The following is a 19,343-nucleotide window of genomic DNA, read 5'->3' on the forward strand; positions in this document are numbered from 1 at the left end:
TGGGTGTGGCCGTAAAAAGCAAAAAAAAAGAAGAAGAAGAAAAAGGAAAAAAAGGAGAGAGAGAGAGAGCATGGACTCTGTGCTCCTGAGTCAACGAGTCAACAGAGCACGTGTAACCAGGCTCCACCTGTCTCAGCAGACGGGGCGCTTCCCCCGCAGCCCAGCCTCACCACCAACTCAGATCAGATCCAGGCCCAGCCCACCCTCAGTGCCCTGCCCCCCAGGCCCCTCTGCCCCCCACCCGGGGCCCCTCCGCCTCCTCCACCTCCCCTCCAAAGAGGAACCAAACTACCCACACGAGCTCCACAACTGCTGACACAGGGGGAGCCCCTGGGCGCGTCAGGGAGGGCGTTCCTGGCCCCTCCCACCGGCAGTCTGAGAACTAGCTGGCTCCACCCCCTCCGCAGGGGAGCACAGCCCGAGACCCTCCCCAGGGACTCCTGCCCCAGAAGTCTCCAGGAAGGGGACAGGGGATAGACAGCCCAGGCGGGGAGCAGCAGGACAGGCCCAAGGGCCGGCCCCAAGTCCCAGGGGCGAGTCCCTCAGGCTCACACTCCCAGAGGCTGGGGAACCGCCTCGTGCCACAGTCCACCTGGAACCACGGAGCCGGGCAGCAGCCGGGCCAGGGCTCCAGGCCATGGGGACGGAGATGTGTGTCCCTTCCACTGCTGCCAGACACGGGGATGAAGAGGCTCCACCCAGACGGCCAGGGGCTGGGGGCACCCTGCACTCCCACAGCCAGCCCAGCGTCCAGCTCCCTGCCTGGAACCGGAGTCCAGCCTGCTGGGCCATCTCAGGGGACAGGCAGGAAGCTGCCCGCTCGGCCAAGGCCTCCTGGTGCAGAAAGCTGGTGTCTGGGAAGCACAACAGGGGCTGCCTAGAGGGACCCTTGAGGGAGCGGCTGATGACCCTGGACCACAGGGAAGTCCCGCCCACCCCAGAGGGAGGCTCGGAGGTGAGCTGAGCCCACAGCAGTGTGTGCCCGGGCCGCTGGCCCTCTGCACCTGGTTCTGAAGCTAGGTGTGGAACTGGGCTGCCTGCGGGCTACTGCCCAACCCACACCCAGAGGTCCCAGGGGGACTAGGTAACAGGTGCAGTGGGCAGGGAAGCTGGCCCCACGGTCCAGGGGTCAGAGACAAGTGAGACACCAAGGAGTGACCAAAGGACTGGGATCACTGCTGGCACTTGGGGTGGCCAGGGTCCAAGCACAGAGAAGGATCACACAGACCGGGGTGGGCCTGACATTATCACAACAAAGTAAGCTGCCCACTCCTGGGCATCTGTCTCGAGGAAATCCTAATTCAAAAAGATACCTGCACCCCTATGTTCACTGCAACACTAATCACAACAGCCAAGACATGGAAACAACCTAAACGTCCATCAACAGAAGAATGGATTAAGAAGATGTGGTGTATATACACGATGGAATACTACTCAGCCATAAAAAAGAACAAGGTAATGCCATTCGCAATAACATGGATGGACCTAGAGACTCTCATACTAAGTAAAGTAAGTCAGAGAAAGAAATTCTATATGATATCACTTACATGCAGAATCTCAAATAGAACACAAATGGGGAGCTCCCACTGTGCCTCAGTGGGTTAAGAACCACACTAGTACCACGAGGATGCAGATGCGATCCCTGGCCTTGCTCAGTGGGTTAAGGATCTGGCATTGCCACATCCTGTGGTGTGGGTCACAGATGCGGCTTGGATCTGGCATTGCTGTGGCTGCGGTGTAGACCGGCAGCTGTAGCTCGGATTGGACCCCTAGCCTGAGAACCTCCATATGCCACAGGGGTGGCCCTACAAAAAATAGGACACAAATGAAATTATTTATGAAATAAAATAGACTCATAGACATAGAGAACAGACTTAGGGTTACCAAGGGGAAAGAGAAGAACCGGGATACATTAGGAGTTGGGGTTAAAAGTACACAGCGCTGTAGATCAGATGCGACTGGGCGTGTTCAGGTACGACCGGAGACACACACTTCCGTATATACGAGGACGTAGCTACCACCCAGGGAACTAGATTCAACACCCTGTAACTCCCCTTAATGGGAAAGAATCAGAATAATTACATGCACATAAAAAACACACATACACACACACACATATGCATAACAGAGTCGATTTTTGTACACCTGAGACATTGTACATCAATTATACTTCAATTAAAAAAAAAAAAGTCGGCTGCCTCCAGGACCGTCCCCCCGAAAGCCGGGGGATCCTCAACAGCGAAGCTCTTCTGTGCCCACACTCGTTCTGGCTGCTGTGATCAGAGAAGGATTTTGTTTTCAAGGGAAAAAGGGACTCAGTCACCCCCACAACTGCACGCCCACGGCCCCTGTCAATCACTGCCCTTTATACCCAGACACACGGAGGGGACAGGCTACTCGCTCCCAGCCCACGCGAAGGTGCCACCGTCGAGGCTGCCGGGCGGAGCAGAGCACCCTGGGCATGGGGGGCGGGGGGTGGTGCTGGCGGCAGTTTTAGAGGCTGGGTCCAGCAGGGGCAGGGGCTTTGATGTCCTGAGTTTCCTGACCAGTAAGTAGGGGTCCCTGGAAGCCACCCCCCCCAAGCTGTGTGACGGGGCTCTGCCAGTGCAACGGAGGTATGGAAGCCCCAGGGCAGGGACAGTTCCGGAGTCCTGCCAAGTGAAGTGGGTCAGACTGCAGCGTCCCCAGGGGGGGAGGACAGGAAGGAAAGGCGGCCACCCCCTCCCCGCCCAGCAGGGTCCAAGGCGTCCAGGCGTGTGGCGTCCTCTTTCATCCCACACCCCCCACGGCCTTCCGGAACGCAGCATCCTGCTCCCTGGACCTTGATGGCAGAGGGCAGGAGGAGGGGGGCCCTGTGGGTTTTGTCCAGAACACTGACCCTGGCTCCACGGAGCCCCGTGCAGAGCCAGGGCAGGACACAGAGAGCCCAGGGCCCGCTGGGGGGATGGTCTGAGGGCACAGGGTGGGTCTGGCAAGTCCTTCCCCCCCAGGCACAGAACCATTGGGTGCAGGGGGCCACCAGCAAACAGGCCAGCAGCACCCGTGCCTGCACCTGACTTCCTGCTGTCCCATCTGAGCTCACGACACCTCCCAGCAGGTGTCGGCTGCTGGAAAGAGAGGAAGGGCCTGGCCGCGGCCCCCACAGGCCAACACAGCACATCCAGGAGAAGTGGGTTCAGGAACAAGAGGCACCAGGGCAGGGGACAAGGCCCCAAGCCCCTCAGCGGCCATGCTCTTCCAGTAAATCAGGCCAGTGGCCTGGGGCTCGAGGGGGGGTAGGCGGGGACAGCGAGCTCCCCATCCGGTACAGCCAGGGTCACCCCGGGCCTAGCAGCATCCCTGCACAAAGCAGGCAGCCCTCAGCTAGGAAGGGCAGGAAGGCCAGCCACACCTTCACCTGACACACCACCACCGTGCCCACCTGGTGTCTGCTCTCCAAGCCTCCTGAAGCTGAGATTTTTCAATTATTCCCAAGAAACACACCTGGAATTACCTACACCCCCCACCCCAGAAAGGCCAGAGCCAGCCCCCCACCCCCGGATGTTTGGGGCTCCTGCAGTCACCAAACATGATGCAGCTGCAGGTCCAGGGCAGCACGGATGTGACACGGCACAGGCAGTGTGGCCGGCTGAGCCCAGCGGACCTGACTTGCTGCCCCCAGAGCCCGCGAGGCTGGTGGTCCAGCACATCTGACCTGAAACTGTCTGCAGGGGGTCTCGGCACCTGCCCACCCAGCTCCCTGTCCCTAGGAGCTGTCCCCAGTCCCAGGAGCTCACCACTCCCGGCTCTGCCCCTTGGACACCAGCTGGAGCGGCAAGAGGGCCCAGGGGTGGCAGCAATGGGTATAACTAGAACTGCGCCCCCATCCTTCCCGTCGAGAATCTCGGTGGGGGGTCTCTTGGGTGTGTGCACGTGCAGGTCGGTGGGTGTGTGTGTCCATCCATGAGCAGTGGCACCACCGGCCACACTACACGTCCTTACACCGGTGGATCGCTGCCCCCGCCAGCGCTTCGCACGCAGCTGGCTGCCGGGTCTACGTGTGGACGCACGCAGCTCTGGCTCGCTCCGTGTAGCTCTGCGGAGTTCCAAGCCATACTCTGTCCATCCATCCGCTGGCGGTGCCACTGGGGTGCTCCTACCTTTCCACCACCCCTGGGCATGTGCGCATCCCGCCCAGAGTGGCTCTGTCCCCCACGCCCAGGCACTGCCGCCCCCACGACCACGTGCTGCTCAGGCCTGATCTCCTGGCAGCTCACGTTTCATTGGCCCTGACTCCCAGCAGGTGGAAACACGGGAACGTGAACCCCTCCCCTGCCCTCGAGGGTGACATCTGTGCCCCAGGCTGCCTGCATCCTCGCCCCTCCTGGCACCTGCAGGACGCTGGACCGGGCTGCCCTGACCAGCTGTGTGACCTTGGCCACGGTCTGGACCGCTCTGTGCCTGGGTTTCCAGACCTGCTCCTCTGGATGATGAGAAACCCCTACAGCCCAAGGTTATCACCGCAAAAAGGCCCAAGTCCGTGGTGACGGCTGAGCCGCAGCTGGGAGTCAAAAGGGGGCCGCGTGGCCACCACTGTGGTCTCAGCCCCCGACAAGGAGTCAGACCCAGAAATGGCCCAGTTGACCCCTCGGCCTCGGTGTCTGCGCTGGGAGCCAGGCGCCAGGGCGGCGGTCTGTCCTCCGTCAAGGTCAGGGCACTGGAGGCTCGGAGGCCGTGTCTTAGGACGTGGTTCTCTGAGATGCTTTGAAAGAGCAGCAGTTCAAAGCCTGTCAGGCCAGAGGTGCCGGACAGGGCTGGGTTTGGACTACGAGAAGGAGGGTGAACCCGGCCACGCCCCGGGGGGAAGGTCACGGGACGCGCAGCCCACCTGTCACCTCTGTGCTGACTCCTCCCCGAGGTCGACCTGCACCCCCTGAGTTCAGCCTCGTAAGTGGGGTCGGGCTCCTAATTCCAGAATGAGCAGGGTGACATAGGGGGAGCCGGTCGTCCGGGGCTGCAGGCCGGGACAAGAGCCCTGGAGTAGTACCCTTGTGCAGTTCGGTCAAGCACAGGGACAGTGACACGGGGAGGCTCGAGCCCTGGCCTGTCCACCCCACCCACGGACACAGTCCCCAGGGGCAGGGACAGGCTCCTCACCCTCTGTTTCCCCAGCACCCAGCCCGCAGGGGGCCTGGAAGGTGATGCACGGGGCTCGGCGAGTGAGGGTGGGTGGCCTGTGTGGGTGCGGACACCAGCCGGGGTGTGTGGCTCCGGGCTGTAGCACGGTCCCCTGGGCCAGCGAGGCGACAGGGCTGCAAGGGTCCCCTCGCAGGGTCACGGGGCCAGGCCAGGTGTGAGGGGCAGCCGGAGCTGGGACTGGAAGGGAAAGACAGACAGAGGCGGGGACGCTGCGGGGACAGTCCCTTGGGACAAGGACAACGCCGACAGCTTGTGGGGGGAGGAGAGGACGAAGCTTGGAGCCAGGCCCTTGGGCTGGGCGGCCAGATTCAGCCACTAGAGACGCCAGCTGCCCACAGCGTAAAGGCTGTGTTTGTCTAAAGCATCACCCGTCATCCGAAGCTGGAGTTCAACCCGGGCCCTGCCTGCTCTCGGGCAGCCCTGCCTGGGGAGACCAGGGTGGGGGCGCCGGGTGGGGGGAGCAGGCTGCTCCCTACCCCCACCCCGCCATCGAGGCCCCCCTGTCCATCTGCCCAGACTCCGGCCAAGGACACACAGGTGACCCAGGAGCTGCCCTGGGGGGACCAGCCAGGAGCCCTCACTCTGCACATTTTGTTCCAACCTGGATGGAGGATAATGCAGCCCGGCTCTGGCAGGCGCAACCCCCCCACCCCCGCCCCCCGCTTCCGCCCTCAGTCAAGCTTCCACTGCGTTCTGCCCCCCGCAGCCAGGCTCCGCGAGGCTCAAGCATTTTCAGAGTCAGCGCTTTTGCAGCCTCTTTCCAGCAGCGTCCCCAAGCCCTCGACGGATGGGCGCCATCTGGACTCGCGGAGATAACATAGTGTCGGAAAACACTTGCGGGGGGGCCTGGGAGGACAGGTCCCGGCCCCACGGCTCAGAACGACCTGGGCCTGAAACGAGGCTGGGGGTCCCCCAAGCGTGCCTGCATGGTCCGGGGGGCCCTGGCCCATTCTCAGCGGCACAAACACCCCTCCCTGAGGTGGGCAGGCCCAGGTGTGTCCCCCGTGACTGTCCCCACAGACTGAACATGGGGGCATCCGTCCTGGCAGGAGGAGGGGGTGGGCAGGCCCACAACCCCTGGGTTCACCTCTCACCCCAGAAGCCCAGCGGGGAGGGGGCACTGCTGCTCAGGGGCCCACCTTGTCGCTGGGGTCCAGGGTCAGGCTGTCCCTGGCTTACGCCGCCTGGAAGGGACGCATCTGCTTATTCCGCTCTCGGCAGAGCCCTGATCTCTTTCATGCGCGTGTGCACGCGCACACACACACACACACACACACACACACACACACACACACACCTTCCCACCCCATTCTTCCTCCCAAGGGCCCCAGGGTCCCCAACACTCACAGCGGCCTGCCCAGGGCCTCCTGATGGGAAGAGCAGCACTAGCCTCGCTCCGTCCAAGTCCCAGCCTGGTCGGTGGGAAAAGCCCGGGAGCCGTCCTGCCACCACCTCCTCTCTACGCTCAGCCCGCAGGGACCCCCAAGTCTCGCGGCTCCAAACCCAGGGCCTGGCAGCGGTTCCAGCATCTACACTGCAGGGCAGCCTCCTGCCCAGGCCCCAGGGTGCCCAGCACGGCATGCCCCCTGATGCCCGCTCACACCCAAAGAGCAGACCCCCCATCACTCCGCCTTGCGTCGTCCCACCTCCGTCAGGGGCAGCACCAGCCACCCCATCACTCAGGTCGACGAGCCCTGGCCCACCCCCAGCCCGTCCCCCCAGCCTCTCTCTCCCCCCGCAGCCCCCCACCCCCCCATCTCTCAGCAGGTCTCTCTGACTCTCTTTTCAAAACAGAATCCAAACCCCCGTCCTCGGGTCTGAGCTGCCACCTCCTCCCGCTGGTTACCACGCAGCCTCACCGAGGTCGCCCTGCCCCACCAGCCACACGGATCGCGCGCTGCTGCCAGGAACTCGGAGTCACTGCCATCCGATCAGGCCCGCCACTCACACGGCGTCACTGACGAGTCTGCCAAAACTACAAACACAGCTCTCAAAGGTACTGGAGACTGACCGCCAGACAGATAGCCCAAACGGGAGAGGAGTGGGTCTTAGAGAAATTTAAAAAAAAAAAAGAAGAAGTCCTGGATGATTTTTCCCTTGTTTTTTTGTTTTTTGTTTGTTTGTTTGTTTTTCAAGGGCCACACCCGCAGCATATGGAGGTTCCCAGGCTAGGGGTCTAAACGGAGCTACAGCTGCGGGCCTACACCACTGCTCACAGCAACACTGGATCCGAGCCACGTCTGTGACCTATACCCCAGCTCACGGCAATGCCGGATCCTTAACCCACTGAGCGAGGCCAGGGATCGAACCTGCAACCTCATGGACCCTAGTTGGGTTCATTTCCGCTGCGCCAGACGGGAACTCCAAGCTTTCCCTGTTTTTAAGCAGCTTTCTGGCTGCGCACAGGCCCCGTTTGGCTCAGGCTGGGTGGCTACACTCAGGACCCCTCCGTGTTCCAGGCTGGAGGCACCAGCTGGGGAGGAGGGGGCCCGGGAAGGGGAGTGCCCTGGGGGGGCTCCTGGCTCCCCACGCCTGGACAGACCCTGCAGCCTGGCCTGAAAGGATGGACAGACACTTCCAACCTGGCACAGGGAGGAAACGGAGCCGGCCAAGGAACTGACCGCTAGGAACTCTTAGGAGGAACAAAACAGAATCCAGAATTTAACAGCACCCCTCACGGGGTCTAGACTTAACCGCAAACCAGCAAACTCAAGACAGGAAGGAACTGTAGCCCAGATGCAGGCCACTGCTCAGGTAACAGAGAGCTGGAGTCACAGCCAGGACACGGGGGCAGGAAGGAAAAACGTGCTCCAGAAGAACAAAAGCAGGAGTTCCCGTCGTGGCGCAGCAGAAACGAATCCCACTAGGAACCATGAGGTTGAGGGTTCGATCCCTGGCCTCGCTCAGTGGGTTAAGGATCAGTGCTGCCTTGAGCTCTGGTGTGGGTTGCAGATGCGGCTCGGATCTGGCGTGGCTGTGGCTGTGGTGGAGGCTGGCAGCCGTAGCTCCTATTCGACCCCTAGCCTGGGAACTTCCATATACCGCAGGTGCAGCCGTAAAAAGAAAACAAGACAAAACAAAACAAACAAATTACCAGTTATTCGGGGGTGGCAGGGCCACGCTCCTCCAGGCTCTGGGGGAGGGCCCTCCCGCCTCTCCCAGCTCCGGGGGGTGCCAGGTGCTCCTCAGCGCGTGACCGCGTCCCCCTGTCTCCAAGGCCGGCATCTCCAAAGCCCCCGTCCCACGTCACGTCCCCACATCCTGTGTGTGTGTCAGAGTCCCAAACAAGGACACCGCAGCGAGACGTGTGGTTGCCAGGGCTCGGGCGTGGGGTTGGGGGCAGGAGAGCACGGGTGGCTTTAAGTGCACGATTCTCCGTGGTCCTCCGGAGGCGGAGACCGGTTACTGCACATCCGTCCAAGCCTGTGGGGTGCACGGCACCAGGAGGGGCCCTGCCGGAAACTGTGGGCCTGGGTGACAGTGACGTGTCTGCGCCGCTCACCTGCTTTAACAGGGGAGCCACTCTCACGACGGAGCCGACGCTGGGGCGGGGGCCTCTGTTCTTCCCCCTCGAGTCTGCTGTGAACATGAAGGCTGCGCTGAGAGTTTCTCCATCCTGCTGACCCGGAAGAGCCCCGGGGACAGATCTCAGGGCCACTGGGCTGTGGGGTCAGCGGGGCCACTAGGACAACCACCTGAGGAAGGCCGACAGCCGGCCCCAGGACAGGCCACTCTCCTTCTGGCCACCGCCTCCGGGCCACCAGCCCCAGCTGTGGCTCTCTTGCTGCTGCAGAGCTAGCTGTGCTAGTCAACTGCCACCAGCTGCCCGGTGTTGGCAGGGCCGCCCTGGTGCCGTGGTCTCTGTGGAGGCTGGAAGGTGGGTGAGGCAAGGTGGACACAGTGACAGGTGGCTGAGGTCACCTGGGCCCTAGGACAAGGATAAAAACATCGGTGTTCACACAGGCCACGTGGGCGGGAACGCAGGTGCGGCCGCTGGTCCTGGGCCAGGGCCCTCGGACAGGTCTGTTCCGGGAAGCGGTCTCCGCAACAATAGCTTCTGTTCCGGAAAATTCACATCTCGGGAACCTTTTGCGAAGGTGCCAAAATGCACTTGGGCGCCTGGGTGACTTAATCACCCAGCGAGACGCTCTGGCTGAGAAAGGACCCCTCCCGGGGGGAGGCTCCCGCCACAGGGTCCCCAAGGAGGACACCAAGGTCCGACCCCATGTGTCCTCGGGGGACCGAGGGCAAGACACCGCATGCAGCTCAGAGAACCCCCGCAGACCCACAGCCCAGAAACGCCCCCGCACAGCTGAGAGCCGCCCTGCCCAGGGCGCGAGGGTCGCTGTGTGACGCCCACACCTCCTCTGCCTGGTTTCCCGGGGGTGACACGGGGGCTGCCTCCAGCCCTGGCGCCCTGTGCACACACAGCCCTGTGGGGCCAAGCCTAGCGGGGCCTCGACACACCGGGAGCCTTGGCAGGCAGAGTGAACGGCTCTCCCACGTCCGTGGACCGACCGACATCCCTCCCCAGGGCATTACCTCAGGCTGCCCCGCGTCCTGGCCACACTGGTCTGGTCGGGCTTCCACTCTTAGCCATTCGGGGGCTGGGGGAGGGGTGGGTGCTCTCATTGCAACTTTCATTTCCCGGGTCACAAAGGGGCTGAAACGCTCTCTCGTGGTTTTGGTGTCTCTGTCAAGTGACAGCTGCAGTCTGCTGCCCATTTTCTATAGGTGGGTCTTTTTCTTGTTGATTAGTAGCTGTTCTTTATATGTGGTGGACCTGGGCCCTTGGCCCGTGACACGAGCAGCTTACCCCCGCCACCCTGAGATGAAATTTTCACCCACTTGGTTGTGTCTTGCAGTGAATGGAGCTCTAGCTTCCTGATGGGGCAGCAAAAACCAGTGGCATCTGGCTAGACTCGGCCAAAGGGAGGCTGCCCAGGGAGCAGGAGCAAGAGTCTGGGGTACTCGCCCCCACAGCCCTCCCTCGGGCTGCAACTGGGCCGTGTGGTGTCATGTGGGGGCCCTGCCTACACCTGCAGCTCAAGGTGTGCCACCTGCTCCCCATGGGCCCTGAGCCCAGGGCAGTAACACCTTCTGTGGGTTCCTCCCAACCCTCCCCCCAACCATCAGGAGCCGCTTCCAGAACACTCTTCCGTGACCCCTCTGGGCGCGCTGCCTGCTCCGGGAGAGCCTTGACCGCTATCCTGCTGCGTGTGTGTCCTGCGGCTGCTGCAACCCAGCGTCACGGACGGGGCTGACACCAGTTAGCCTCCTGGTTCTGGAGCCGGAAGCCAGGAGCCCAGGTGTCCACGGACCGCACTCCCTCCCAAGGCTCCAGGGGAGGGTGGATTGTGTCCACACCGTCCAACCTCCACCTCCGCCGTCACAGTCGCCTTCACGTCCCCCTGCCTCTGGGGGGGGCCTGTGTCCCAACTTCCCTCTCTTCTTTCTTTTTTTTTTTTTTTTTTTTTGTCTTTTGTCTTTTGTTGTTGTTGTTGTTGTTGCTATTTCTTGGGCCGCTCCCGCGGCATGTGGAGGTTCCCAGGCTAGGGGTCCAATCGGAGCTGTAGCCACCGGCCTACACCAGAGCCACAGCAACGCGGGATCCAAGCCGCGTCTGCAACCTACACCGCAGCTCACGGCAACGCCGGATCGTTAACCCACTGAGCAAGGGCAGGGACCGAACCTGCGACCTCATGGTTCCTAGTCGGATTCGTTAACCACTGCGCCACGACGGGAACTCCTCTTCTTTCTTTTTAGGGCCGCACCCACAGTACATGGAGGCTCCCAGGCTAGGGGTCGAATGGAGCGGCAGCTGCCTGTCTACACCGCAGCCACAGCAACGCCGGATCCTTAACCCACTGATCGAGGTCAGGGATCAAACCCACATCCTCATGGATACTAGTCAGGTTCATAACCCACCGAGCCACAACGGGAACTCCCCAAACGTCCCCCTTTATCAAGGATGCCATCGCACTGGCCTGGGTCCACCCCAGGACCTCACGTCAACCTGACTAAACTCGCAGAGACCCCACCTCCAAACGCGGTCCTGTTCTGAGGAGCGGGGGCTAGAATTTCAATCTATATCTGTGGGGGCGGGGGGGGGGGGCGCATCCAGCTCTCAGCGCTGCCAGACTTGACCTCTGTGCGTGATGTCAAGGTCGAGGTTCGTTTTTGGCCTCACGGGCATCCTGACAGCCCAGCGGCACGTACGAAAGGCCTGCCTCTCACCCTGTCTCTGCAGAGCCGCCTCCGCCCTCGGACGCGCCCTGTGTCGTCGCGAGGACCTGTCTCCTGCTCTTCGGTTCATTTCTTTTCTGGCTTCACACAGATCCCGTGCTGATGTCATCGCTAAGGCTTATAATGAGCACACAGTCGGCAGAGCAAGTGCACCAACTTGACCTTCAGGGCCGTCCTGGCTATTTGTAACTCTCGGCACTGTCCTGGGTCTTAGAACCACGTGCAAAGCCCCGTGAGACACGCGCCCCACTGGAATCTCAGCTGGGACCCCATCGATCGCAGGGAGAGAAGGGACATTTTCAAAACAAGGAAGCTTCTAATCCACGCACGTGGTGCTTGCGTGTATTTAGTTTAATCCCTCACCCCTGGCTCATGGTTTTCTGTGCAGAAGCCTTGCTCAGTTTGGGGGGGGGGGTTGGATTTGCTTCTGGTTCCTTGCTTTTTTTTTTCCCACCGAATTGCAAATAAAATTTCATTTTCATTTTCCAAGTGTGCGTTGCTCACATACACAGAGTTCGCTTTGGGTACAGACCTTGGCCTTCCTGACGCTTTGCCGTGAGCGGGAAGGTCGCGCTCGTGTTTCGTAAACCCCTTCATCAGACAAGGACGCTCCTTCGGCCTCTAGAGCCACAGGAGTTTATCACGCAGACGCGCTGGGTCCCGGCGAACGCCTTTCCTGCAGCGAATCCCAGGGTCGTAAGCTCTTTCCTTCGTTGCTTTAATACGATGAACGCCATGGGCTCGTGTGCACTCCCCAAAGCCACCTCGTGTTTCTGGACGCAGCTCTACAGCGTGTCACGTGGCGTCCTTGTCACCGATGTCTGGGTTCACTGTACAATGTTTACATGGGGTCCCGGAGCCTGCGTTCATGGGTGGGTGTGACTTTCCAGTCTTCCTCTCTCCTAAGGTCCCTGTCTGGTTTGGATATTAAGGTGTAGCACTGCCACATCAAAGGAGGGACTGTCCCTGAGGACATAGGCGGCGGCCCAAGGCCACCGCTTCCATGGGGTGGGGTAGGAGGAGGGAGACGGGAGACCCCACTTGAGCACCTGCAGGGGGTCCCGCAGACTAGAAACAGGGCAGCAGCCGGCAGGCAGGGCGAGGCTTCCTGTCTCTGCAAGCACGGAAGCTGGGACTCGGAGACCTAAGCACACGGCCCTTGTTGGAGGGCTGTTCTGCTCAGCACCCCGCGGCCCTGGGGGTCTCTGTGCAACCCCAGGGAGTCAGGGCCCAGTCCCGTTCTGGCCACCAGCAGGGAGGGGTTCTGGAAACACCCCCTGGCTCCCCACCCCCCTTTCCGTTCTGCCTGGCCCTGCCTTGTCACAGAGCCACCACACTCCCCCAGGCCAGGGTCAGTCAGTCCCCACCCCAAGCCCAGTGCTCCGGCTCCCCTGGGGCCGCCCACAGAGTCCCAGGCCACCACGACCAAGCCTCACCAAGTCTGGTGGCCCTTGGGGGGAGCACTCAGGGACGCCCCGGTCGCCACATCAGCAAGCAGCTCAGGGACTCGGTCATCCGTGGGAACGCGCAGACCCTGGAAGCCAGCCCAGGCGACACGCCTGCTGTTCCTGGAAACCCGACGGCTGCTCAGATGGGCAGGGGGTTGTGGACAAGGGCAGAGACCATTGTTGGCTGCGGGCTCAACAAACAGAAGGTAATTGCGGTGAACGTGAGGGGACCGGTGACAGCCTGCCACGTGGCCAGGAACCTCTCCAGGCAGGGGACAAAAGGGCCACCACCACGGGCTCTGGACATGTGTCCCAGGTGCCGCCAGGCATCCCGCAGCCGCCCCTCCCTCACCATGAGCCTCCTGCTGCTGGCGGTGGGGCTGACCCTGCTCAGCAGCACCCAGGCCCGGCACTGGGGGCCCCAAGACCCCAACTTCAATGAAACGCTGGTAGTCGGGCGTGGGAGGCGGGCGTGGGAGGCGGCGGCTGCGGGGGGCAGCGGCCACGGGGACAGGACCAGCCTGCACCAGTGGCCCCCTCTGCTCCCCAGGTCGGCGGCAACTGGTTCTCGGCAGCGATGGCCTCGAACCAACCGCAGCTCATGAAGGCGGCCGGGGCCAGGCGCATCCTGATCCACCACATCCAGGTGACCCCCAGGGCACTGCGGTTCCACCTCCACCAGAGGTCAGTCTGGGAGGCGGGGCCGAGGGGGGCAGAGGCCCGGGTGAGCCCCCACCCCGTTCCCCACCCCTCAGAGGTGATGTGGGGCGGGGACTTGTCACCGGAGCTGGACACGCGTGTCCGAGGTCCAGGGTGACCGAGCCCCCCCCCCACCCTGAGGGGCTCCACAGAGAAGGCCCAGCCACGCCTTCAGAGGCCGGGTTCCAAGGCCACCTGTCACCCCCCCTCCACCAGGATAAATGGTGTGTGTGTCCCAACCGTGATGACGGCAAATAAAACGAAAAAGAAATTCCAGTACCTGCTGGAGTGTAAGTGCAGACCCGCCCGGCTCCGGCCCGGGAGCCTGGGGACGCCCACCCCACGACTGTCCTGGGGACGCTCTCTGCACTGGGGGGGGTGGCATGGGCTGGCGGAGGCCTCTGGGAAGGGAAGGCAGGGGTCCTGGGGTCCTGGGCCCGGTTCTGGCCCCCACCGCCCACCCCGACCCCCGGCTCCACAGACATTGGCCAGAACAGAGTCTTCCTGGAAAAGGTGGACCCCAAGAGCTACGCTATCATCTGCACCCACCACAAGGCACGCGGGAGGGAGATGGTGGTGGTGACACTACTGAGTAAGTGCCACCTGAGCCCCCGCCCGCCTGCCCCCGCCCCCGCCCCCCGCAGGGCGAGCCCCTCCCTCCCCGGCAACAGCAGCCCACTGCGGGTCCCCAGCGAGGACACAGGAGGCGCCCCGGCCACCTGGAGGCTGTCTGGGAACAGAATTCTGGATACCGCTAAACACAGACGCAGTGAGCAGCTGAGACCCCCTCCTCCCCGGTCGGCCTCCTCATCCCTCTCGTATCCAGACTGCAAGACCTCAGGGAAGCTCCGAGGGAAACAGGTCTGCACCAGCGGCACGTCAGACGAGCATATGGGGACACACGGGGGCGCGGGTCTTGGGAGCCTCCCATGGAGCAGAAGCAGGCAGCGCGCTCCAGCCCACGGCTGCCGGGCGGCTCTCAACCGCCTGCTGGCCAGCGGCTCCCCCCTCCGTGAGCACGGCGCTGTCCCCGCGGGTCTGGCACCGGCGCCCCGCTGGCCAGGAGGCAGGCAGCGGTCCCACACTGGGGACGAGGTGGAACGCTGTCGCCGAGTATCAGTTCCCGGCCAGAGCCCGAGGCCTGAGTGCGGCCAGCAGCTCCAGGACGTCTGCGCCTGGCGGGCCTGTACCAAGTACCCCACCAACCCCGCACACTGGGGCGCCCGGCATGGGGGTGCTGCCCATTGCTAATGGGTCATCTCAGTGCCACCTGCGTGGGTTGAATCGGCTGCCTGCCTGCTTGCTGTTCCCTGGAACCTGGTGGGATTAAGTTAGGGACCTTGGGGTGGGGGGTCCTCCTAGCTTCAGGGTGGGCCCCCTTGCCCACAGGCGCATAGGCCACAGCCCCACAGAGCCCCACATCTGGGACACCCTGGCCTGCAGCTTACCCACCACGACGGCCACTGTCCTCCAGCAAATGAGACAGGTGGTGACAGACAGCTCAGTGTGGCATGGGGGACGCTCTCCTCTTTCATGGGGGATTATGGGGTCCTGGGTCTGGGAGACGTCCCAGCCAGGGGACTCCTGCGGGGCCCACAAAGCTTGGGGATGCTGTTGGGTCTCACTGGCCACAGGGGTCCCAGGGACTGGGATTAGGGTCTGGGGGCGCTGGCGGGGTTGGCTCCTCAGGGGCTCTGGGGGGACCCTTCCTGCCCCTGCTGGGGCCCAGGGGTCCCTGGGCTGTGGCCCCACCACTCTGAGCTCTGCCTCTGTGTCTCAAATCTCCCTCCTTCTCTGCTCAAAAGGACACTTGTCGCTGGACCCAGGGCCACCCTGAAGCTAGGAGAACCCCCCCACCCCAAGGTCCCTAACTTAATCCCACCAGGTTCCAGGGAACAACAAACAGGCAGGCATCTGATTCAACCCACGCAGGTGGCACTGAGATGACCCATTAGCAATGGGCGCACCCCCATGCTGGGCGCCCCAGTCTGCGGGGTTGTTGGGGTGCTTGGTACAGGCCCGCCAGGCGCAGACGTCCTGGAGCTGCTGGCCGCACTCAGGCCTCGGGCTCTGGCCGGGAACTGATACTCGGCAACAGCGTTCCACCTCGTCCCCAGTGTGGGACCGCTGCCTGCCTCCTGGCCAGCGGGGCGCCGGTGCCAGACCCGCGGGGACAGCGCCGTGCTCACGGAGGGGGGAGCCGCTGGCCAGCAGGCGGTTGAGAGCCGCCCGGCAGCCGTGGGCTGGAGCGCGCTGCCTGCTTCTGCTCCATGGGAGGCTCCCAAGACCCGCGCCCCCGTGTGTCTCCACGTGCTCCGAGTGTCGCCGTGGTGCTCCCCCAAACGTGTGTCGGTTCGCCTGGCTTTCCACAAGCTTGTGGAGGACCCGGACACCCACAGATGTCCCTGCGGCCCTAGCTCCTCACCCCAGCGTGCAGCGAAGGGATGAAGGCAAGGGGACAGTGCAACCAAGACCAGGGAGAGGCTGGCCCCGTCCTGGCCACAGCAGCTCCTGTCCCCACAACCACGCCTGCACCCGAAACCCGGGGCCGCCTCCAAGTGCCCACTGCCCGCCGGCCCACACGACCAGTGAGCGAGCAAGCCAGCCCCTGTCACTCCGTCCCCAGGCCGGACCCCCGAGGTGAGCCGGGACACCCTCCGGATGTTCCTCAGCTACTGCAGAAAGCACGGGCTGCACGAGCCCAGCGTCATCGACCTGACCAGGACCGGTGCGTGCCCACCCCCTGCCCAGCCTTGGGGGCCCAAGGGCGCCGCCCAGACGCCCCTGCCCAGCACGCCCACGCTCTCTCTCCACAGATCGCTGCCTCCACGCCCGACAGTAGGGCGTCTGCCGGGCCCAGGTGGGTGGCCTTTGACCCTGCGGGGCTGCCACAGGGGGTGCCCCTGGGGGTGGCGATGGCAGTGGGAGAGTCGGGATGTGGAGACAGAGCAGATCCAACGGGGGGGACACCCATGGGCAGACACAGCAGGCAGGGCCAGCCGGGGCAGCGAGGCCTGTGGACAGACTCGGGGTGGGTCTGCGGGCAGAGGGCTGCGGAGGGCAGACCGGGGCCAAGACCCTGCACGCGGCACCCGTGAGAGCCCCTCCTCTCCCCTCTTCTATCCCCCACGGACACCCCCAGGCCCTGATCGGAAGCTGGCCCCCCGGCCCCTGAGCCCGCCGCCCCCTCTTGCTCACAGGGGTGTCTCCCAGGAGCTCTGCCACCTTCCGGGAAGGACCCAGCGGACAACCCCAAGCGCCTTCAGCTGCCCCCCCTACCCCAGGAGACCCTCCGCCCTCCCAGAGGCCTTGCCCCGTGTGTGCAATAAAAGCCTGCCCCGGACCTGGAGCTTCAGCCCCAACACAAGCCTGGCTGGTGGCGGCACGGTGGTGGCCCAGAGCTGCCCACAGACACACCTCCAGGGCCACTGGAGGAGGGTGGGGACCCTCCCGGTGACACAAGCCTGCCTGGGACTCCTGTCCAAGGGGCTTGGAGCAGCCGCTAGGCGGTCACCAGGATGCCATTCAGAGAGCGAGGCTGGGAGGTGGGGCAGGGAGGGGGCTGTGACGGCAGAGGGGCCTGGGGGCTGGTCAGCTAAGCGTATCCACCTTAGGGCCCACTTTGTGCCACACACTTGTCTCCCGTAGATGACAGTGGCTGAGGAGCTGCTGGACAGAGAGCAGGGGTCGTGCCCGACCCTCCCTGAGCCATCAAGCCTGGAGGGCACCCCCTGCAGCCCCTGCACAGTGGCCACCCCCGGCCAGAGCCCAGGAGGCCTGCTCGACTGCCCCACCAGCCAGGCCCCCGCTGGACCCCAGCCTCAGGGGAGCTCCCCGTCCCCCAGCAAGCGAGCCCTTTGCTCCTCCAGAGGCTACACCTTCGGGCTACATGTAAGCCCACCCCTGCCCCAAGCCAGGGGGCTCTCCAGGTGGCCAAGGGTCCCAGCGGCCAGGCTTGGCCATGGGGCACCAAGGCCCGCATCAGCCCTGGACCGGGGAGGTGGCTGCACTGCCCACCCCCCCACCTGGCACGAGGCTCTCTGCTCCCAGGACCCACCCCCAGCCACACTCCAGCACCGAGGGTGACTGGGACCCCTCCCTCTCTGCCTGGCTCCCTGTGCCCCCCCAGGCACCCCCACCTCTCCCTCCTCCATCAGAAGCCGGAGTCCCCCCCGCGCCTCATGTCCGCCTCTCCTCCCCCACGCCTGCCCCCATCTTTAAGCAGCACCAACTCTTGGTCCCCCCCACAGAGGCCCTCCATCTCGCCCTCCAGGTCGTGGGCCAGGGGCTCCATGTCCTAGCTCACCCCCACATCACTTTAGCACAGGCTCTGGCCACCGAGCCCTGACCCCGGGGAAGGCCTGGCACTATCCCCAGCTCCAATTCCAGCCCCAGCGCACTGGGGTGTGGGGGCTCAGGATAAGGGAACTGGACCCCACCCCATCACCGGAGCTAAGCTGGCTCCGAAGGTGGTTTCGGAAATCCCGGCTCCCAGAGATCCCTGCCGAGCCCCGGGATCCCCCCCACTCCCCGCGCCCCCGTCTCCTGGAGAGCAGCAGAAACAAGAGTGACAAACACATCCCTCAGCAGCTTCCCGTCCAACCCTGCGACGGGGCGGGGCACGACCCACCACCTCACGACGGGCAGGGGATGCGGAGAACCCCTCTCCCCAAATGGCCCAGTGATGCAGGGGGGCCCCTCATCCACTCCACCACCAGCACCCATGGCACCCGAGGGCACATGGCACAGGCGGGTATCAGCCAGCAGGCCCGGGCCCCGGCACCACTGAGCCCACCCACCAGCTATGGGAAAGGCAGGTGCTGAAACTGCCAGAGAGAAAGAGCCGTGTGTGTACAACCAGGACACCTGGGGGTGCGGACGGGGGGTCCCACTCCCTCCTGTCTCCTGACGTCTTAGGAGCCTCACCGCCCCCAACCCGCGTGCGCACACACACACACACACACGTGCTCGCATGCAGACTCACACACACCGATACACACGCTCACACAGACCAGACCCAGGTCTCCGCAGCAGCGATCACAGCCCTGCTTTGTGTATCGTGGGGGGGGGGGGGGGCTTTCCGAAGCTTGGTCCTCGATGCTCTGATAGAGGCGGCTGGGTGAGGGCTGGGTGAGGGCTGGGTGCCAACCCTTCTCCAGAAGGAAGCAGCGCCCCTCCAGCACCCACCCCCACCCAAGCTGCCCCTCCTCTCCGAGGTCAGGGCTCCCACTCCACCCCCACTCGGGCTGAAAACGGTACCGACGACGCGCTTGGGAGCATTTGAGCCCCGAAACCCCGTCCTTTTTATAAAACCAAAACCATGAACTCAGCCTTGGGTTTAAAACCGAGAAGGAAATGAGGGAACAAGAGCCTGTGTCCCCCCAGGGACCCTGGGCAGTCAGGGTGTGGCTGTGATGCGCTGGACACCCCCAAGCGGCGGACCCCAAGGGCTCCTGCTAAGTGTGCTGAGCTGCTCGGACCCCTCCCCCCACCCAGGCCGGTTCAGGAGCCGCGGCCCAGCAGAGGCCATGTGCCCAGAGGGTCTCCAAACCCCCTGCCCCCGCTCACAGTCTCAGACAGAGGAGCCACACCCTGAATAAGCACCCCCCATATACGAGTCCCCACAAAGCATGGGACACCACATCCCTGGCGGCAGCGGCAGCAGCAGCAGGACGCTGCATCCCTGAGGTCAAGGGGGGAACACCCTGGAACAGACTTTTTTTCAGGGCCGCACCTGCAGCATATGGAGGTTCCCAGGCTAAGATCAAATTG

At 63.5% G+C, this 19,343-nt stretch overlaps 1 protein-coding gene across 1 annotated transcript; it reads left to right on the plus strand.

Moving 5' to 3' along the window:
- Positions 1–13,193: 13,193 nt before the first annotated feature.
- UCAL-P19 (uterocalin P19) lies at positions 13,194–16,933 on the plus strand. Its single transcript, NM_001444587.1, has 7 exons — positions 13,194–13,321; positions 13,423–13,556; positions 13,788–13,861; positions 14,053–14,163; positions 16,198–16,299; positions 16,388–16,431; positions 16,772–16,933. Exons 1-6 carry the CDS (start codon positions 13,226–13,228, stop codon positions 16,411–16,413), a joined length of 543 nt encoding a protein of 180 aa, NP_001431516.1. The 5' UTR covers positions 13,194–13,225; the 3' UTR covers positions 16,414–16,431; positions 16,772–16,933.
- The last annotated feature ends 2,410 nt before the right edge of the window (positions 16,934–19,343 follow it).

Source organism: Sus scrofa, chromosome 1, assembly GCF_054392235.1.
Source record: "Sus scrofa isolate SSC_HxYL_T2T_F1_AM1 chromosome 1, Sscrofa_HxYL_maternal_Yorkshire_Landrace_v2.0, whole genome shotgun sequence".
NCBI lineage: Eukaryota > Metazoa > Chordata > Mammalia > Artiodactyla > Suidae > Sus > Sus scrofa.